The 22377-nt window shown below is 37.2% G+C and overlaps 1 protein-coding gene across 1 annotated transcript in view; it reads right to left on the bottom strand.

Moving 5' to 3' along the window:
* The window catches only part of cfap74 (cilia and flagella associated protein 74), a 495984-nt gene that overhangs the window by 240922 nt on the left and 232685 nt on the right, over nucleotides 1-22377 (bottom strand). Inside the window, exons 14-15 of the mRNA XM_039755043.1 lie at nucleotides 17167-17289; nucleotides 9847-9968 (exon numbers count right to left, since the gene is read on the bottom strand). Of these exons, the coding sequence (XP_039610977.1) occupies nucleotides 9847-9968; nucleotides 17167-17289 (245 nt within the window). The remainder of the gene's footprint in view (nucleotides 1-9846; nucleotides 9969-17166; nucleotides 17290-22377) is intronic.

The following is a 22377-nucleotide window of genomic DNA, read 5'->3' as shown; positions in this document are numbered from 1 at the left end:
CTGGGACACCTCAGTACTCACATGGGCAATAACAGCGAGACCTGGTAGGGCGTATTAAAAGCCTTATTTAATGGCTTCTTAGTCTGCACTATTAGGTTCTTATGTCATAGATTTTTTTCCTGTCCAAGGAGATCATCTAAATGATTTGAAACCTAAAATAGATCACTTTCAGTCTGTCACATTTTTCTCTTAAGTGTTGTATCTATACTAATAAAAGGCAAAGCCCTCACTCACTCACTCACTCACTCACTCACTCACTCATCACTAATTCTCCAACTTCCCGTGTAGGTAGAAGGCTGAAATTTGGCAGGCTTATTCCTTACAGCTTACTTACAAAAGTTGGGCAGGTTTCATTTCGAAATTCTACGCGTAAGGGTCATAACTGGAACCTATTTTTCTACATATAATGTAATGGAGTTGAGTTGGAGATGGCCGTGGGGGGCGGGGTTTCGTGTGACATCATCACGCCTCCTACATAAGTACGTAGATAATAAGGAAGAACTCCAAACAGCGATGAGCACAAAACGCCATTTCACAATTGAGAAGGCAGAAAAACATTATGAAGCAAATGATGCATACAAGCATATTCATAAGTACAGCTACTGCGGAAACAAAGCACGGCGTGAACCGTAAGTTTATATTAAATTAACTTCATAGACAGGCTGCCACTAGCATTTGTAATTTAGTGCCTGCCCATATAAGGCCGTCCATCAGCGGCAATCCAATACAAACACTGCCGGTAAATATTCACGGGTGAAGGACTGTGCTTATGCAGAGGAAGATGAGATGGTCAGGGTGGTGTTTGGCACAAACTCAGCGAAACTGCGAGAGAAACTTTTAAGTGCCGGGTCTTAGCTGACATTAAACGAGATGGCACCAGCACAGCTGGGAACCTTCGATGCAAGAACACCAAGCGGCTCACGTGAACTGATGCAGTGCACAGACAAAAAGCAACAGTTCCAAAGAGTGCTGAACAAAAGCCGAATTACACAATTGAGAAGGCAGCAAAAATGTGAAGCGTCTGATACATAGAATCATATTCATAAATGCAGCTACTGCGGAAACAAAGCACACGGTGGAAAAAGTCAATGTCCCGCTAAAGGAAGACAGTGTAAAAAAAACCCGTGCATGCAGTGTGTCAGGTCTCAGATAAAGAGGAAGATGAGCTGTTTATTGATGCAGTAAGAAACGAATCAATGAATGAAACCTGTCATCTTTACAACGATTGACAAACAGGGAATGTAACTTGAACACAACACATCCTACAAATACGAACCTGATTGAAAGAAATAATGATAATCAAATCCTTGATGACAGCAAAACTCAGTAACACTCACAAAACAAATACTGCATATTGAAAGTCATGTTACGTTATTTTTAAAATGTTCCCTTTTCTTTTTCTACCTTTTTTAACACACTACTTCTCCGCTGCGATACGCGGGTATATATATATGTATATATATATATATCCCGCTCTACATACTCGAATAATGGATACTTTATTCGCCATCAATGATTGTTTTGGTAAAGCCATACTCAGTGTATTCATTAGATGAACTGTAAAAAAGTAAGAGCGAGGGGAGGATGACTCATTGAGGCATGCAGGCTGTAGTGCGCCAACTCTATCTGAATTGCGATCACATTTGAAAAAATATATCTTTTCAAGTTCTATTTAGTCCATATGTGTCAAACTCAAGGGCCAGGCCACATCCGCCCGGCGTGTAATTATATCCGCCCCGAGATCATTTTATATACTGTATTATTGTTATTAAAGCCCGGGTATATGAAGCGCTGGTAACACAATAAACTACAGATCCCATAATGCAGCGCTTCAGGCGCCTTGCCGAACAAGTTATTGCGGCTAGCTCACACGATGCTGAAGAGAAAAGTTGATTCTGAAAATAGAGCCTTTAAAACCGATGGGAGGCTGAGTATATGTTTACTGAACCCGTGTGTCTCATTTGTGGAGCTAATGTGGCTGTAATTACAGAATTTAATCTAAGACGGCACTATGAGATAAAACATCAGGGTAACCTGAATGCAATGCAGAAGATACAGAAAGCAGCATAATTAAATAAGAATCTGACACTTCAGCGGACGTTTTAACCCGTGCACAATCACAAAGTGATTTCAAGAGAAGCTGCTTTTATGGGAGACACAAATGCACCAAGTGCACCTTGCCCCACTTTCCCTGTTGCCAAGTAATGTTAAACCAAGTCGTCACTACGGTGTTCCCAAATACGCACTTTGCTGATAAACTGAGCGCACTGCGCACTGAGTTTGCACGGCGCTTTGGTGACTTTGAAGAACAAAAAAAGTCCGTCTACATGCGGCTCGAACCTTGTGCATGTTTGGTAGCACATATCTGTGTGAGAAGCTCTTCTCAGTGATAAAGACTAACAAAACAGCACACAGGAGTCGCCTCACTGATGAGCACCTGCAATCCATCCTGAGAATCTCCACAACACAGAACCTCACACCAAACAGAAACGAACCTGTGGCCAAAAAAAGATGCCAGGTGTCCAGCTCTAAAATGACATATGAGCAAAGACAACTGAATGATTTGATTTGTTATTGCTGAAAGGAACACATTTTATTTATATTTCCAGGTTTTGTTATGCAGCATGTTCATATTTGAATTTGTATAATTTTGACAGGATATATTTTTATGGAGAGCAAAATCTTTTGGGATATTTAAAATCTAAGTTTATTTTTTATAAGTTGTTTAAGGTTTGAGTTGATTTATTCACGAATAATATTCCTGTCTGTTTTTACCATTCCTACCAAAGATATTTCTGTCGACTAAATAAAAATTCCTTCTATTTAAAATTTAAATAGAACTTGAACAAATACGATAGTTCATAATATCCACGCAGACTTGAACATAAGAGCGGGAGTCATCCGTTTTAACAAATGCAGCGTATTGCACTGATACGAAATAGCTGTGTGTGTATATATGTAGATATGTATGTATATGTATATATGTTTATATATGTGTGTGTGTATATGTATGTGTATATATGTAGATATATATGTATGTATATATGTGTATATGTATAGATATGCATATATATATGTTTATGTGTGTGTGTAAATATATATATATATATATATATATATATATATATATATATATGACAACACTCATCACTCACAACAGTGACAAAACAATTACATTGACAATCATGTTACGTTATTTTCAAAATGTTTCCTTTTCTTTTCATTGCTTCTTTAACACACTACTTCTCCTCTGCGAAGCGCGGGTATTTTGCTAGTCTATTCTAATAAAAGGCAAAGCCCTCACTCACTCACTCACTGACTGACTGACTGACTCACTCACTCACAGACTCATCACTAATTCTCCAACTTCCCGTGTAGGTAGAAGGCTGAAATTTGGCAGGCTTATTCCTTACAGGTAACTTGCAAAAGTTAAGCAGGTTTCATTCAGAAATTCTAACTTTCCAACGTCACTAATTCTCCAACTTCCCATGTGGGTAGAAGGCTGACCCCATCTTGACAAAATTTGGTAGGCGGTTTCCCTGCGCTAACCGAAACCGATGTACTTACTTATTTCGGTGGTATGACGCCACTGTCGGCTGCCATATTGAACTTTCCAACGTCATTAATTCTCCAACTTCCCGTGTAGGTAGAAGGCTGAAATTTGGCAGGCTCATTCCTTACAGCTTACTTACAAAAGGTAAGCAGGTTTAATTTCGAAATTCTACCCGTAACAGCCAAAACGGTCGACAACGTCCACAATGTTGAACTTTCTTATTTATTGCCCCATCTTTACAAAATTTGGCATGCGGCTTCCCAACGTTAACTGAATCCTACTTATGTACATATATACGTCCATAGCCTGCAGCTCGGTCACCGTGTGAGGTGGCATTGGGTCCCCCATCCAAACGCCTTCCACGTTGTTGGCTGCCTGCCTATATAAGGCCGTCCGTCACTCCAGTCTCTACAATCTCTTCCTTGCTTTGCCACGGATTCACGTCTCCATGCTGATAACTACAGCCTTTTAATTTAATCCACGGCTTCTCCTATGTTTTTTTGTTCGTTTATTACGATTATAGTTATTGTGTAGGTATTTTAGACTTACTTTACATTGTTTAGGTTTCCTTTATCGTTCCAAACCATACCCATATTATCATGTCTATTGAGGTGATCACCATCGATCAAAGAACTGTCACTTACAGAGTGGTTTCCATGCCTGGAGTGGGCACCTGCCTTTTCCATTCTCTTTGTTACATATTGCACGGCCATATCAGGCTCACTCTTGATATTCGGAGGAACATTGTGTCATGTATTGAATGACTGGGTCAGGTTCAAGATGTGGGCTGATGACGGTACAGGAGATAATTATACTACACAGGAGCACTATAAGAGTGGAATGCTTAAGCCCTTCACCTATGGTTCTGCATGTGAGTTGATGGCTGCCACTGAATTGTTTGGTTGTTGCTTTCAAGTGTACCGAAATAGCCAAATATTTTACACCTTTGGACAACCGCCAATGCCTCTTAAACATCTTAGATTCACAGGTGACGATTTCAGTAATGGACACTTTGATGTTTATGAATGTTTAAACTCTCAAAAGCTGGATGTGAAGTTATCAATGAAACCAGTTGTATGCTTACAACGCTTGACAGATGCCGAATGTCACTTCAACACAAGTCCTGCAAATACTGTCGTAATTGAAACAAACCATGAAACTCAAACCGATTATGACAGCAGCAATCCAACCTGTGAGATTTGAAACAAGATTACATTTCACATGGCCAACTGTACGTTGCATGCTCAAGAGTAAGCTCAGTGCACAGCTTGGTCATATTACAACTGGAGGGCCGAGCTGACAATGTGGTATACAAAGAGATCCTTAACAAATAATTATTGGTATATTTTCCCTCAGTTTAAAAAGGTTCAATTTTCTTCTTAATAAATATTTCAAGGCAGTACTTTGCCGCTGCGAAGCGCGGGTATTTTGCTAGTTAAACCATAAAGTGCACGATAAATCCTGACAAATGTATGGAAACAAGTTAGACGGAGAACTGCTGGCTCCTTTGTCATTTGCATCTTATTTCTAATAAGGAGCCATTAAAATGAATGCAGGCTGAATGCAGTTTTGGCAATTAAAGATGGAGAATCTTAACAAATGAGGCCACTAAAATAAAGAATTAAAATGACACTTGAGCAATAAGTGCATCATCTGCAATTAGTTCTCATTAAGAAACAGGGCTGGAACAAAAACCTGCAGCCACTGAGGTCCTTCAGGACCGATGTTACCCACTCCAGGTTTAAACAAACAGAGATTATGAGATTTCATGCTTGAAATTTTTAACATTATAAAAGGAATTAGCACAGAGGACCAGGGCTGTTACTTCAAACCCAGTTCAATAATAACATGGGGGCACAGTTGGAAACTTAAGGATAAATTGGAAGTTTTTCTTTTTTTTTTATATTAATTTTATTGTAATCCATACAAATCAATCAATTTTTACAAAAAGTAGGATTGAGAACAAGTTGACCTCCACCCCTGAAAGAGACGCAAACAGTTGGCAGTTTTTCTTCACAAAGAGAAATATAGACTCGTGGAATATATTACTAAGTAGTGTGGAAGACTGAAGGACTCAAGGAATATTTAAAATTCATCTTGATTTTATTTTGAAAGAATTAGGTGGAGAGGTTTGGCGAGCTTTGTTGGACTGAATGGTCTGGTCAAGTTTTTTCTAACGTTCTCATTAAATTAAATGAACAGCATAGATCCTGACATACTAATCAATCAATCTGTAACAAGCTTTACAACTATGAGAAGCAATCATGCTTCCATTAGGACCGGGCAGCATTTCTCAAAAACAATGAAATTAAGCAATTAATGAGTAACTTTAAGATGGATGTATGCAACTTATGACCTACATTTTCCCACAGCCCCTTTTAGGCAGCCACTACTTAGTTAACTCCACCCCTAAAGTCACCTACAAAAAAAATCATATTTCTATTGAAAAAGTTTATTAGCATAGCTATTGTAAAGTGACGCTTTAGTCCTTCAGTGAAATTGTTAAAATATGAAGTAAACATAGCATCATAATTTAATAGCACAATACAACAAAATTTATCAGACACTTGCGGTTTCTGAAATTAACACAAACATTTCTAAAAAATTCGTACATGAGCGTCAGTACGCTTTGCGCCCTAGGAAGCAAGTTACCCAAACTATTCTATAACATTTCAGCTTTTATTTACCACTGATGCTGATCTATCTAGTCATAAAATAGATCACTATGATAGAAATTGGTGAGAAGAATTCATAATTAATTGCAGATTTACAGTATTTGAAGGTTCGTCTAGAGTCCCACTTTCTCTTGCACGATTTGGTTCAAAAACTAATCAGCACATCATCATCTTATAACACGCTGAAGTTTCAAGTTTGGTATTTTTCCTTCAAGCCATTTTAGCTCTAGACTGCCCTCAAGAAACTATGACACACAGACACACACACACACCCATCATTGAGATGAAGAGAATAAGCCTACACCTCATAACCTATTTTGCTCTCTTTTAGACCCACAGACAACACTTAGAACACCTAGTGGCAATTTATACTTGTTTTGTGTATGCTTAAATTAAATAAATAAATTCTATTATGTGTTCAATTCTCAAATACTGAGGGGACAGCTTGCATATAAAAAGATATTGATGACTGCACAATCACCTGTATGTTCATTGCAGAGAACCATTACACCATGTGTATCTGGGCCCCAAGAGGCAGTGTATATGAATGGGTATCAGTTATAAACCATTAGTTTAATTTAAATAATGTGTAATTGTTGAGATTGTGAGGAGGTGGACAGAGACACAGAATTAAATGGTAGGCTTTCTTTATTGTAGCTCAAGCCTACCAACCCCCAGTTCCTTCTCAATTCTCCACATAACCTTTATCAACACAAAAAACATCATTATAAAAGTACAGTGATCCCTCGCTATATCGTGCTTCGACTTTTGCGGCTTCACTCCATCGCGGATTTTAAATGTAAGCATATCTAAATATATATCAGGATTTTACGCTGGTTCGCGGATTTCTGCGGACAATGGGTCTTTTAATTCATGGCACATGCTTCCTTAGTTTGTTTGCCCAGTTGATTTCATACAAGGGACGCTATTGGCGGATGGCTGAGACGCTACCCAATCAGAGCACGTATTACGTATTAAATAACACTCCTCAATGATATAAGATATGCTTCCCACGTGGTGCTTCGCACACTTCAAAGCTCTAACAGCCCGTATTGATTTTTGATTGTTTGCTTTTCTCGGCCTCTCACTTTCTCTGACATTCTCTGCTCCTGACAGAGGGGGTGTGAGCAGAGGGGCTGTTTGCACAGAGGCTGTTTGCTTAGAAGATATTGCGACTGCTTTATTGCGGTGCTTCCCATACTTAAAAGCCCAACAGCCCTATTGATTTTTGCTTGTTTACTTTTCTCGCGCGCTCTCTGTCTCTGACATTCTCTGCTCCTGACGCGCGCAGTCCTTTGAATACGAAGATATGTTTGCATTCTTTTAATTGTAAGAAAGAACTGTCATCTCTGTCTTGTCATGGAGCACAGTTTAAACTTTTGACTAAAGGGTGTTATTTCATGTCTAGAGGGCTCTAATAATGTTAAAAAATGTATTTAGAAGGTTGTAAACAGGTTTTCTATGCTCTAACTGCAAAAATATTAGATTTATAAATAAAGAATCCTACTTCGTGGAAATTCATTTATCTGTCTGGAGCGGATTAACCGCGATAAACGAGGGTTTACTGTATAACTGTGCGGAGAATATTTATAAACAGTGTGGGAGAGTTTCTAAAGACTTAAAATATATAAAAATAACCATACAAACATATGGTTTCTACTTCGCGGATTTTCACCTATTGCGGGGGTTCTGGAACGCAACCCCCGCGATCAAGGAGGGATTACTGTATAACTAGTTGCAATCTTACAACACCAATTTTTCAAAACTTTTAAAAGACATGGAAATATCATGAGCATATAAATTTGTAATCATTACCCATGTAAATAATTTAAATAACTTCAATAATTAATATATAAAATTAGTCAATGCATTTTTAAGTATAAACTGTAGTATTCTAAATGTTCAAAGAACTAACATAAAAAGAATTTAATACATTTGGTGTGGTGACCACTGCCTGTGGCTATGGTTGGCACAAGATGTAGCTGGCTTAACAAGCACTTAGTGATTAATGAGTGGGATGTCGAGTACATGGATTACGAAGGATTTAACATGTGTGGTGGTCGGCTGGTGGTTGAGCCCAGTCGCCATGCCTGGACGGACCATGAGAGGGACTATGCCTTCCCTGGACCATGACAGGGCAGCTGCCTCACCTGGTATGGGGGCCACGGAGTTCAAGTATAGAAGCTCAATCCTATAAAGGCCTGTGGCCACCGCCAGTGGGCACCCGGACGGTTGTGCGGCCTCAGGCGTCAGCACTTCCGCCACACTCACAGATGCTGGCGGAAGGAATACCGGGGACACCCGGAGGGCTTCCGGGTGCTCATGTGGCACTTCCACCACACCAGGAAGTGCCTCAGGAAGTCAATCAGAAAGCACCTAGAGCACGTCTGGGTGAGAATAAAAGGGGCTGCCTCCTTCTAGTCGACAGCCAGAGTCGGGAGGAAGAGGACAGAGCTCGGTGGAGAGGAGATGGAGGCGGTGCAGGACCATTGGAGGGCCTGTGAAGAGGGTGTTTGGTGTAGGGACACTATATGTAAATTGTAAATAAATGTGTTCTTTTAGGAACCATTGGTGTGTGCCTGTCTGTGTTCCAGGGCTGAGCTTCCACACATGCTACTTTAGTTACAATAGTGTTTGAGAAATACTCAAAAATTAATAATCAATCTTAAAATGGAGTTTACAATATACTTAGCACTGCAATGCTTTTGGTAAAAGCATCCCAGACTTATTACTTAGACACCACTCAATAGAGCTAACCAAAGAGCAGTATTAAACCCAAGCTATCAAAACAAAAACATTTTAATATATTTAAGTACAGCTGGTCATCCATGTTTAATCTTGCATTTTCTAATATAAGGACAACTTTAATGAAGCGGAGAACTGTAGTTAGTTAAATGCAATGTAGTTTTCAATAACTAACAATACCTTAAATAACTAAAAGTTATAAAAATTAATGTTTAAAATATGTAGTCACGTATGGGATCAATTAGCAATATTGCATTTGTTTTACAATGTTGGGTTCTAAATTTACTTAGATAAAAACTTGGGAAGGAGTATGCTGTGAACTATGGATCATATTCATAAAATTAGATTTACCTAATAGCTACAGATAATATCTGAAAATACTACCCGATATTCCTATACTTTTATAATTTAACTTTTCAAAAGCATGTTTATCATTTATGACAATGTACAGTTTCCTTGCTGTCATTTTTTTTTGGGGCCTTGTGACGTAAAAAATAGATTGTTTCAAGTATCACTTTGAGCAGTAATCATAGCTAACTTAGGCTTAGTGTTTTCAGCTGGAACATGATAAAATATAAAAAATTTAGATAAGTTCAATATAAAATCAGACTGATTGATGGGTAATCTAGAAGATCTGCACTCACTATCATTGACCTATCTTTCTTATTTAAAAATAAATACACATATCTTTTACCATGAAAATTAAGTTGCCTGAAAAAAAACTAAAATCTAAATTGTCCTGAAATGAATGACTACTGTCTTTAAGAAACAAAAATTAAATATTGACCACAGGAGAATATTAATGTTATAAGGAATGTATTATATGATTAAAAGCCTTGCTGAGAGGTTGCAACAAAAATACAGTTTAAGTACCTGCTACGCACAGAAATGCTGTCCTGATAGAGTCTGTCATACATGCAGATCTTGAAGTCAATGTTTGGTCTTGTCACCCATACAGGCATGTCACTTGCAACTCCACAAACATGGATTGGAATCTGAGATGTTTAAAAAAAGGAAACATTATCACTATGAAAATAACAACTATATCTGGAGAAAATTGATCATTAATGAAATAATGACTAACCCTGGCCAAAATTCCATTATATTTAATTGTTTTCTATTTTTGTTGGGCTGTAAAGCAAAGCATTCAAAAGTATAAAGACTTAAGTTCTTATACTTTTTAACTTAAAAAACAACTAACATGTGTGCAGTATGTGAAAAAAGCTTCTCATAAAGCAATTCATCTCAAAGAAAAGGTAATTAAAGTAAAAAGAGAGTGACAACAGCACATTTACTCTTAAATTGGAATGCCAAAGCTGAAAGGATAAGTGGAGGACAGTAAAGATCCAAGATAGCTAGTCTAGTTAGGCAGTACATAGTCAAGAGAATAAAAACCCTGTATAAGATCTGATTACAATACTGCTATGAATTAAAGGATTAAAATATTAATGATTCTTGAATTTCATTAACTGTACACACTACCTAGCAAAATTTTACCTAATATTAGTAGCAATGACTTAATATACTTATTTTTATAAAAAACAAAAAAGCATAATATTGTAGAGTAAACAGGTCTACTACTACTGAACTCAAAAATGTCATCTCATGAGTACACCACCTTGGTAAATTTCAATTCATCACACAGCAAGAAATATTATTGTATAATAACTCTAAAATTGAACACAGCATCTGTTTTTTGGACTCATTTCAAACCAGTCTGTTAAAAAAAACAAAGCTAAAGTACTGTTATTGCCCAAATGATACTGAACTGAAACTGTTACATCTTTATTCATTCATATTCCTCCCAGGTGCTTCAAAGTGGACATCAGTGAAGAACAGCATTCCCAAACCCCCTAAATGCATTGTTAGGTCCAGCTGTTGCTTTCTTAAAAATTTGGACACGAGCGTTAGCAGGCTTTGTGCCCTAGGAACCAAGTTACCCAAACTATTCTATAACATTTCAGTAATTAATTATCACTCTGATGCTGATCTTTCTGATCATAAAATAGGTCATTACGATAGCAAAAGAATCTCTCTCTTGCATGATTTGCCTCCAAAACTAATCAGAACATTGTCTTCTCACACAGGCTTAGGTTTTGAGTTTGGTATTTTTCTGTCCAGCCATTTTAGCTCTAGACTGTCCTCAAGAAATTGTGACATACACACACCCATCATCCAGATATCAGTGTTTTTGGTTTCAGGGCACCCTAAAATATCGAGATCTGTTGAAAACAGAAGACTGAAATTTAAAAAAAATGTAAAGCTTTCACTCTCCCCTATAGATGATAGATTATGGTGGGAGAGGGTGTAAAGCAAAAGAGACAAAACGTTTATAATATGCAACAAAGAGATCACAAGTTCATATCTGAATGTTGTGTACAAATAGGCATTTAGAATTTTATTTCTCTCTATTCAACATTTTTTTGTCTAATTGGCCAAACAAATATTAGTTAGTGAGATTGTGCTATGAAGAACCAGTGAGACACCACATAAAGTTCAGTTTTCAGTTGGTGGCCAGTAGCCATGTTGCTTAATTGGTTAAAGAATTGTAAATATATTGTAAAATTTTGTAATGACAAATTTTTGTTGCTGTACTGGAGCTGTACTTTGCTCAATCATTTTTCTTTAGCTAAAGATATTATAAAAGTAAATCATATATCTTCCTAGAAAACAACAGTGCCTTCTCATAAGCAGCACATTTTCTCTTCTCTTCTCAAAAGCCCAGGTATTTTTTGATATGGGTCATGGTGTGCTGAAGACAATGCTCAAAAGCCTCAATGAGACACCATTTCAGGGCAGATTCATTTATACACCCAAGCTGACAGTATACTGTCGCAATTTATCCAGATATATATCTGGGGAAAGAAGAAACTCTGTTCATTCTCCTGAAATGGTAGAGTAATTCAGCAATAAACATGACTCCAGTGCAAAAATGTTACGTTTCTTCAAATTCTTTAGAAGACATCACAATTTGTTTTAATGTTCATTTTAAATTCATAAACTGTGTACTTCCAATAGTATAGCAAATAATTTTCATATGACTATTATGATTTTCTGTGAAGTACTAATTAAAGTTTCTTAGTTGTTTTATTCCATTAAATATAAAATCTCACAGAGAACTATGGCCAACCATATGCATAATTTCTATGCCTACAGTGGTGGCACAAATAATCCAAAACATCTCCTAAAATAACCACACTTTCGGTTCATAATGTACTCATTATTATATCTTCTATTTACACCTTTAAGGACTATTCATGCTTAAACATTGTAAACTTCCAGCCTTGGTTTAATGCTTGCCAAATTTCTTAATGGCTTTTACCAAGTATTTTTTCAAATGTTTTACAGGCTCTTTTGAGTGTTTTTCACAGACTTTTCATATGTTTTTTGAACTTTTTAAAGCATTTTGCAAAGAAATTTATGACTGATATCATTTCCATTTTGTAGGTTGCAAGGTGCTGTCATGTTATGAGAAGATTGTTGTGTCTCCAAGCAAGGTTACTATGGTAAACAAAAACTAAAATTAAAACTGAAATTATTATTAAAAAATTTTCGTAAGCTGAAATAAAATAAGTAACAAAACCGAAATGAAAAACTAAAGCTAACCGAAACTATTAAAGTAGCTGGAAAGACTAACTGAAATAAAAATAATTTAATAAAATAATTTTAGTTTTCGTTTTTGAATGAATATTCTTGCTCTTAGTTTTTAATCCTTATAACATTTAACTCTAAAACTGAAAGTCATCCACCACAAGCTGCCTACACATATTCATCCAGTGAACAGCGGCTGGTGACGAAGGGTGGGTATTCACACAGCATTTGTGGTGACAGACCAAGCTGAGTTCGTGCGTAAAATGTGTAGACTAGAAAGCGAATTATGTGCTGCCTTTCTTTGCACTTGTATCTCAAGATGTAATTCAAACGCCTGAAATCGGAATGTGCTGGTCAACTACTCCATATGGACAGAAAAATCACGAGTGAGTAACGTTTCAATTTATTTATCAGGTGCCTGCTTCTAGTTGACAATAATTCACCTGCCACTTTGCACACAAAGTATACAAAGTATAGAGAAAGTATAGTAATCAAGAAAAAAATTCAACCTTGAGATTTTGATGAATCTTGACATTTTAGATCTCCCAAGTCCGAAAATACAGTTTTTGGAATTATCCGTGTGTGTGTGTGTGTGTGTGTATATATATATATAAACACGATAACTCAATAACGCAACTAGACTGATGGATGAAATTTGGCTTGTGTTTGTTACTCCAAAATTGTAGATCTGTATTAACTTTTGGACCAAATCCATCAACCGGAAATTGTACTTTACCTGGACACATACTCGATTTTTGTTTAATTTATGCAGCTGCTGAGTCTGATTTATTCAACTTTACTTTTATAATAATTGTTCAATATATTATTAATTTGATTTAATTTGTTGTTGATGGTTCTTTAATGTACATAATACAATCATTGTCTTGCAGTTTACTCCTAAAATATCCATCCCCATATCTGAGTATACGAGAAAGTCTAGGGGAGACCACTCCCGATTTTTGAAAATAAAACGCCACTGATCGAGAGAGTGACAAGGTCATCATACAAGATCAGCATATTGTTGCTAACCAATCACTTTTGCTTTAAAAACTTCGTTTAACGACGAAGCGATGCAAACCTTTTAAAATTCCTGAGTTGGCAACGTCTTTACAGAACTATAGATAGGTAGGCGAAGAGAGTCTGCCAAGTGATGAAAAGCCAAACATATTAATGTGTTTTTGTATTTATGCTATATTTATTCATTAATCTTTTTTAGTTAATATTTACAGCTCAAAATACCTGATATTGTGAAAATAATCCAGTAGCAGAATTATTTTTCAAAATATGTCCCCCTTTTTCAATGTTTCTCTCTCTCTTAAAATAGATGAAATATCATATTCTTTTTGTTTTTAACATCAGCCATATCATAAATATTGCATACCAGAGATTTTCCAGCCTTGCATCCAAACCTGCTGGGGTAGGCTCCAGGTTTCCTGTGATCCTCCACTGGATAAACTGGTTTAGATAATGTATATATTGTTCTTAATCTCAGATGCTGTCTCTGTTGTTTTGTGCCTGTCCATACTCTTATTACTAGCTCTTGCTCTTCTCATTATGGATTTACAGTTCTTATGCATGGGCTATTCAAGTCTCACGGCCCCTAACCTTGACATTACATGCTTGTTTTTCTTTGTTTCCCTCAATACAGTTAGGTGGGGTCAGCACACTAATTCAAGTCTAAGAGTCCTGTTCTTATTAAGCCCACATGATTTAATCATCACGCCTGTCAGAGCACAGTAGAATCTTGTTTTCTAATTTTTCATATCGTTTAAGGCCTGCAGGTGTCAAAATTCTGTCTACAATTTTTTTTTGCCTGAGATGGAATCAGAGATCAATATGGCTGGGAGAAAATAACAAAACAAATAACATCATTTGAGATTTTTGAATGCAATATTAAAGGCATTCATTATAAGCACCTATCGTTGGAGCAGGATATGTTGTTTGCTGTAGACATTTACAGTAAAAAAAAAAACCCACACACCTTAAAATTCACCTAAATTTTATTACAAATTGGCCCATTCTGGACCAAAAAAAAAAAAAAAACTGCTGCTGCTGTTGCAAAATCATGCAAGTGTGTGATCCAGTCATCTAGTAACAGCTAATGATAAAGGGGCTGACATGCACAGTGATAATCAACTAAAAAGTATTGAAGATATGTTGTACAGTAATCCCTCCTCGATCGCGGGGGTTGCGTTCCAGAACCCCCTGCGATAGGCTTAAAATCCGCGAAGTAGAAACCATACGTTTGTATGATTATTTTTATATATTTTAAGCCCTTAGAAACTCTCCCACACTGTTTATAAATATTCTCCGCACAGTTATACAGTAAACCCTTGTTTATCGCGGTTAATCCGCTCCAGACAGATAAATGAATTTCCACGCAGTAGGATTCTTTATTTATAAATCTAATATTTTCGCAGTTAGAGCATAGAAAACCTGTTTACGACCTTCTAAATACGTTTTTTAACATTATTAGAGCCCTCTAGACATGAAATAACACCCTTTAGTCAAAAGTTTAAACTGTGCTCCATGACAAGACAGAGATGACAGTTCTTTCTCACAATTAAAAGAATGCAAACATATCTTCCTCTTCAAAGTGCTCGTAAGGAGCGGAGAATGTCAGAGAGAGAGTAAAGTAAACAATGAAAAATCAATAGGGCTGTTGCGCTTTTAATTATGCAAGCACCGCGATAAAGCAGCGGCAATGAAGGGATCAATGCGAAGGTAGCCTTTCAGCATTTTTTACAGGAGCGTCCCTATCTTCTAAGCAAACAGCTTCTGTGCAAACGCAGAGAGAGAGAGAGTAAAGTAAAGAATGAAAAATCAATAGGGCTGTTGCGCTTTTAAGTATGCAAGCACCGCGATAAAGCAGCGGCAATGAAGGGATCAATGCGAAGGTAGCCTTTCAGCATTTTTTACAGGAGCGTCCATATCTTCTAAGCAAACAGCCTCTCTGCTCACATCTCCTCCGTCAAGCGCAGAGAACGTCAGAGAGAGAGAGAGAGCGCGAGATTAAAGCAAACAATCAAAAAATCAATAAGTGTGCTTTTGGACGCACCTCGATAAAGCGGCATTTCTTAGAGGAGCGTATCCACTAGGCAAACAGCTTCTGTGCAAACAGCACCTCTGCTCACATCCCCTCCGTCAGGCGCAGAGAATATCAGAGAGGGTGAGATAGAGGCAGAGACAAGCAAACAATCGAGCACCTCGCAGGAGGCATATCTTATAGCACTGAGGAGTTTTAGTTAATATGTAATACGTGCTCTGATTGGGTAGCTTCTAAGCCATCCGCCAATAGCGTCCCTTGTATGAAATCAACTGGGCAAACAAACTGAGGAAGCGTGTAGCATAAATTAAAAGACCCATTGTCCGCAGAAATCCGCATCAGCTTAAAAATCCGCAATATACATTTACATATGCTTACATATAAAATCCGCGATAGAGCAAAACCGCGAAAGTCAAAGCGCGATACAGCAAGGGATCACTGTATTCATATACATTTAATCCTACAAATGTCAATCTGTAAATTTAAGCTGCCCAGTTTTGTGTCACTGGAAGGCAGTGATTATGGCAGCAGTGGGTGTAAGGCAAGAAGAATAAAAACTGTGCTGAATGCAATCCAGCAACAGAAACCTATTATTAAAGTATCTGTTCAGTTATTTGCTAAAGATGTTTTCAGACAGTGTGTTCTGGTGATGCAGTGACCAATGTTCATCTAGGGGGCTCAGACAAAGGGTGGAAAAATGGGATTGATGTTATTTAGTTGACAAGGTATTAAATGTGACTTTCTTAATTGAAAAATATTATGAACACATTTCTAGTTTTCAGTATTAAACAGGTAATAATACTTAGTTAAACACACTCACTAATACCAGTCATTTCAGAAATGCAAATGCAGTACATGCAAACCCCATACAGTTGGCACTATAAAGAAGAAATGCTAGCTCTGCGCTACCAAACTGTCTATATGTTAAAACATCTGCACTAAACTTTAACCAGTTTAAAACTAAATGTATATCAACAACTTCTGTTAAATTCTTGTCACTAGTTTGCAAAGTATGTCCAAACTTTATTTAATTGCTGTCACTAGACGACCAAAGTACTAGAGCTGCATCTAGACATCAATTTTTTTGCTTCACTCCTTGCTCATATAGGAAGAGTGTGTAACTTTCTATAAAAAAGCCTCCAAAATTCTCTGCTTTCTTCTACCAGCTTTTTATGAGCATTACCATTGATTTCAAAAGAATACGCATTTTGCTGAAAATGCTCAAAAACTGCTCCCTGCTAAAAAATGTGAGTAGTGAACTTAAAAACATTTTTAAATAACTCTTTAGGCAGTTTAGTAGTGTTCTCTAAAACACTAGAAAAAAGCTACAAACAAAGACACTGCTATCACTGCTACCACATTACCTAAAACAATACTGAAAATTGCAAATGCAAACTGATACAGTCATTTTCTAACTCATCATTTCTTTTATACTGATTGTACATATACTCCTAGGCATACATAATAATTACAGGAAAAAAATATTTAATTTAAGCTATGAAGCATTAAAACTGAGCAATTACAGAAACATCTAAAATGTATTATAGCAGACTTACAGATTTAGAATTGGGATCAGAAAACACAATATCAAAACTCATGTGTACTTCACCAGGGACTATTGGAGTGAAAATCACTTGAAGTTTGATGCAGCCATATGGAGCAATTTCACCTTTTCTACCCTGAAACAAAAAAGGTGTAATTATAATTCTGCAGTCTGTATAATTTATGTTCCAATTCAAATTGAATTTACTGAATCTATGTAAGAAGAAAACTAAAGTCAAATATAAAATAGGCTCAACAACTACTTGTATCCATCTTAACTTTAAATTTCTAAAATTACAATATTCATATAAAAAACAACACTTTCTTTAAGATACATTACAATTACTTTATGCACAAGTTCTTTTTCTAAAAATAAACAAACGTAAATAATTAAACCAGAACACACAGGTAGATATACAGTATTGACATTTCATATTCACATAGGACGTAATAGGCTGCCTAGAAGATAGCTTACAATTTAATATTGAACCTTATATAAGCAAAGCAAATCATGAGCTCATACTAGTCAAATAACATGTTTAATATTTGAAACCTCACTGTTTTCACAGACAAGACTAAGTAACTTTAAGATTTGTTATTGTATTTGAATCTGCACCCTTGTAGATTCTAATTAACATGTTAACTTATACTGCTTTTTCCTCTCTTAAAATAACAGAACTACAGCAAAGTAGGAGCAATTAAAACTTTATCAAACAATGAATTCTCATAAATATAATGAATTAAATGAATAGCTTAGCACAGAACTAATGGGAGTCATTAGGGAGATAAAAAAAGTATGCATAATTATTTATTTGTGTTATTACTGGTACACAATGAACAATGTGTTTTATTTAGGAAAGTTAGCAAAGAACAAGAGTAGGGTCCAGCAAGACTCCAGAAGATATAGGAAAGGAAATACCGCATGAACTAGCAGTAACCACTAGGTGGTGGGAAACTGCAAATGTACCAATTACTACATAAGGGCTAAAGGCAAATGCAGGAAAGACAGAAATTAAAGTGTGACCTGGGCAAATAAGGATAAAAACTTGGAACACATTAACCTCCTCATGAAGAGATGGGTGCGCAGGGATGGGGTGTTGTTAAACAAAGCCAAAATACTTTCAGATTCTTAGAGGGCATGACACAATCTCAGACTAAGAACAGATGGGACTAGATGACCCTTTAAATTCAGGCAAAGGGATGTTTACCTTGCAGATATAACCTTTTTAAGGAAACTGAAGGTTCATCAATGTTGAAATTCCAAATGCCGGTAGTAAGCAGTGTTGCACAAGTAGAAGCACCTTTGATTCTTGAGGCGGCCTTGGGACTTGTTTTAAAGCTGCCCTGTGGAAAATGCTTTATTGAATTTGGAGTTAGGCAGTAAGTTGAGAAGTCGCAGAGAGAGGGAGTAGGGCTTAGAAATGGGCATACTTTGAATGTTTTTGGTTAGGTAAATAGGTGAGCCACCCCATGCAACAGGACAGTCGAGTCCAGAGATGCAGCATGTTTTGTGTAAAAACAACACGTTGTGTCTTACATAAATAAACGTACACTTTTTGTATATGTTGGTCTACTTGAAATTGTCCTGGCCACCATGGTCACCACCCATCTTGAAAAGTTTTCCCCCTCACATATACTAATGTGCCACAAACAGGAAGTTAATATCACCAACCATTCCCATTTTATTAAGGTGTATCCATATATATATATATATATATATATATATATATATATATATATATATATATATATATATATATATACAGTAATCCCTCCTCGATCGCGGGGTTGCTCCAGACCCCCGATAGGTGAAAATCCGCGAAGTAGAAACCATATGTTTGTGTGTTTATTTTTATATATTTTAAGCCCTTATAAACTCTCCCACCCTGTTAACATTATTAGAGCCCTCTAGACATGAAATAACACCCTTTAGTCAAACGTTTAAACTGTGCTCCATGACAAGACAAAGATGACAGTTCTTTCTCACAATTAAAAGAAAGCAAACATATCTTATCTTCAAAGGAGCGCCGTCATAAAGGAGTGCGTCAGGAGCAGAGAATGTCAGAGAGAGCTCAAAGAAAAAGCAAACAATCAAAAATGAATACATGCTTTTAAGTATACAGAAGCACCGCATAAAGCGGCATTTTGTAGAGGAGCGTCCGTGTCCTCTGTGCAAACAGCCCCCTCTGCTCACACCCCCTCCGTCAGGCAGAGAGAGCAAGAAAGATAGAGAGAAGTAAACAAGCACAGCGCGGGAAGCATATCTTATAGCATTGAGGAGTTTTAGTTAATATGCAATACATGCTCTGATTGGGTAGCTTCTAAGCCATCCGCCAATAGCGTCCCTTGTATGAAATCAACTGGACAATCAAACTGAGGAAGCATGTAACCTAAATTAAAAGACCCATTGTCCGCAGAAAGCGGCGAACCAGTGAAAAATCTGTGATATATGTTTAGATGTGCTTACATGTAAAATCCGCGATAGAGTGAAACTGCGAAAGTCAAAGCGATATAGCGAGGATTACTGTATATATATATATATATATATATATATATATATCTCAAAATACCCGTGCTTGGCAGTGGAGAAGTAAAAAGAAAAGGAAACATTTTAATAATAACGTAACATGATTGACAATGTAATTGTTATGTCATTGTCATGAGTGTTGGTGGCATATATATACACTGCTCACAAAAATTAAAGGAACACTTTTTTTATTGGGCCTGGCATGAAATCAATTAAACCTGTCTGATAATTTTCTGGTTGGTTAAGCAGCTGAGGTCATTGTTAATCACTTTCAGCTGTATTGGTGTTCATGGACTTAACGACAGGTGCACTAAAGTGGCAACAATTAGAAAACCCTCAAAACAGGACTGGTTTTACATGTGGAGGTCATTTCAAGTTTCTCCCTCTTGATCTTTTTTGGCTGGTTTTCCACTCGTACTAGTTTTGGCTTGAGTAATTATCTCTACTGGCAGTATGAGGCGATTCCTTAACCCTACAGAAGTTGCACAGGTTGTCCAACTTCTCCAGGATGGCACATCCACACGTGCTGCAGCAAGAAGGTTTAATGTGTCTCCCAGCACAATCTCCAGAACATGGAGGAGATTTCAGGAGACTGGCTGTTATTCTCGGAGAGCTGGACAGGGCCATAGAAGGTCCTCAACCCATCAGCAGGACCGATACCTGCTCCTTTGTGCAAGGCGGAACAGGCTGAGCACTGCTTGTGCCCTACAGAATGACGTCCAGAGGGCCACTGGTGTGAATGTCTCTACACAGACAATCAGGAATAGACTTCATGAAGACGGCCTGAGGGCCCTACGTCCTGTAGTGGGCCCTGTGCTCACTGTCCAGCACCGTGGAGCTCGACTTGCATTTGCTCAAGAACACCAGAATTGGCAAGTCCGCCACTGGCGCCCTGTACTTTTACAGACGAGAGCAGGTTCACCCTGAGCAGCTGTGATAGACATGAAAGAGTCTGGAGAAGACAAGGAGAACGATATGCTGCCTGCAACGTCGTTCAACATGACAGGTTTGGTGGTGGGTCAGTGATGGTCTGGGAGGCATATCCATGGAGGGACGACAGACATCTACTGCGTAGGAAATGGTGCTCTGACTGCCATAAGGTATCGAGATGAAATCCTTGAACCCATTGTCAGACCCTACGCTGGTGCAGTAGGTCCTGGTTTCCACCTAATGCACGACAATGCCCGGCCTCATGTGGCAAGAGTATGCAGGCAGTACCTGGAGGATGAAGGAATTGAAACAATTGAATGGCCTTCACGATCCCCTGACTTAAACCCAATAGAACATCTGTGGGACATTATGTTTCGGTCCATTAGGCGCCAGGTTGCTCCTCAGACTGTACAACAGCTCAGGGATGCCCTCATACAGATCTGGGAGGAAATGCCACAAGACACCATCTGTCGTCTCATTAGGAGCATGCCCGACGTTGTCAAGCATGCATACAAGCTCGTGGGGCCACACAAGATACTGAAAAGCATTTTGAGTAGCAGAAATTAAGTTTTTGAAAAATGGACTAGCCTGCCACATCTTCATTTCACTCTGATTTTAGGGTGTCTACACAATTGAGCCCTCTGTAGGCAGAAAACTTTTATTTCCATTAAAAGACTTGGCATCCTTTTGTTCCTAAGACATTGCCCTGTCATTATTTGTATAGATATCCAACTTCATATTGAGATCTAATGTATCTAATGTGTTTCTTTAAAGTGTTCCTTTAATTTTTGTGAGCAGTATATATATATATATATATATATATATTATATATATATCTATATATATATACACACACACACACACACACACACACACACATACCTGTGTACATATGTACACACACACATATACTATGGGGTGCCAAACAGGCAAATACATTGATTTTGTGAATATATAAAGTCGCCGTCAGAATATATGAAGTCAAAACTTGAATATATAAAGTCACTATCGGAATATATAAAGTCAAAACTTGAATATATAAAGTCAGCGCTGGAATATATAAAGTCAAAACTTGAATATATAAAGTCATTCCCGAATATATAAAGTCAAAACCTGAATATATAAAGTCAGCGTCGGAATTTATAAAGTCATTCCTGATTATATAAAGTCAACATCGGAGTATATCAATTCACTCCTGAATATATAAAGTGAAAGTCAAAATCTATTGATTGAAACGACTCTGAACTGAACTAAGTTAACAAAAGCGTATTCAGAAAAATAAATTAAAAAAACACTGTTCGGTTAATGTTTTGAAAATGATGCATGTGCCCTGCTCAGGATTGGTTCCTGCCTTGCGCCCAGTGTTGGCTGGGATTGGCTCCAGCAGACCCCCGTGACCCTGTGGTCAGATTCAATGGGTTGGGAAATGGATGGATATTCTAGCGCTAAAGTTTTGACTTTATATATTCCAGCGCTTACTTTATATATTCCGACGCTGACTTTATATACTTAAGTTTTGACTTTATATATTCTAGCGCTGACTTTATATATTCAAGTTTTGACTTTATATATTCAGAAACAAGTTTTGACTTTATATATACCGACGCTGACTTTATATAATCAAGTTTTGACTTTATATATTCCGACAGTGACTTTATATAATCAAGTTTTGACTTTATATATTCGGGAATGACTTTATATATACAAGTTTTGACTTTATATAGTTAAATTTAGTCATCATTGCATAATTTTTTCTTTACCATAGAAA

The sequence above is a fragment of the Polypterus senegalus genome, chromosome 6, assembly GCF_016835505.1.
Source record: "Polypterus senegalus isolate Bchr_013 chromosome 6, ASM1683550v1, whole genome shotgun sequence".
Classification (NCBI taxonomy): Eukaryota; Metazoa; Chordata; class Cladistia; order Polypteriformes; family Polypteridae; genus Polypterus; species Polypterus senegalus.
This window is presented reverse-complemented; position numbering and strand designations above follow the sequence as displayed.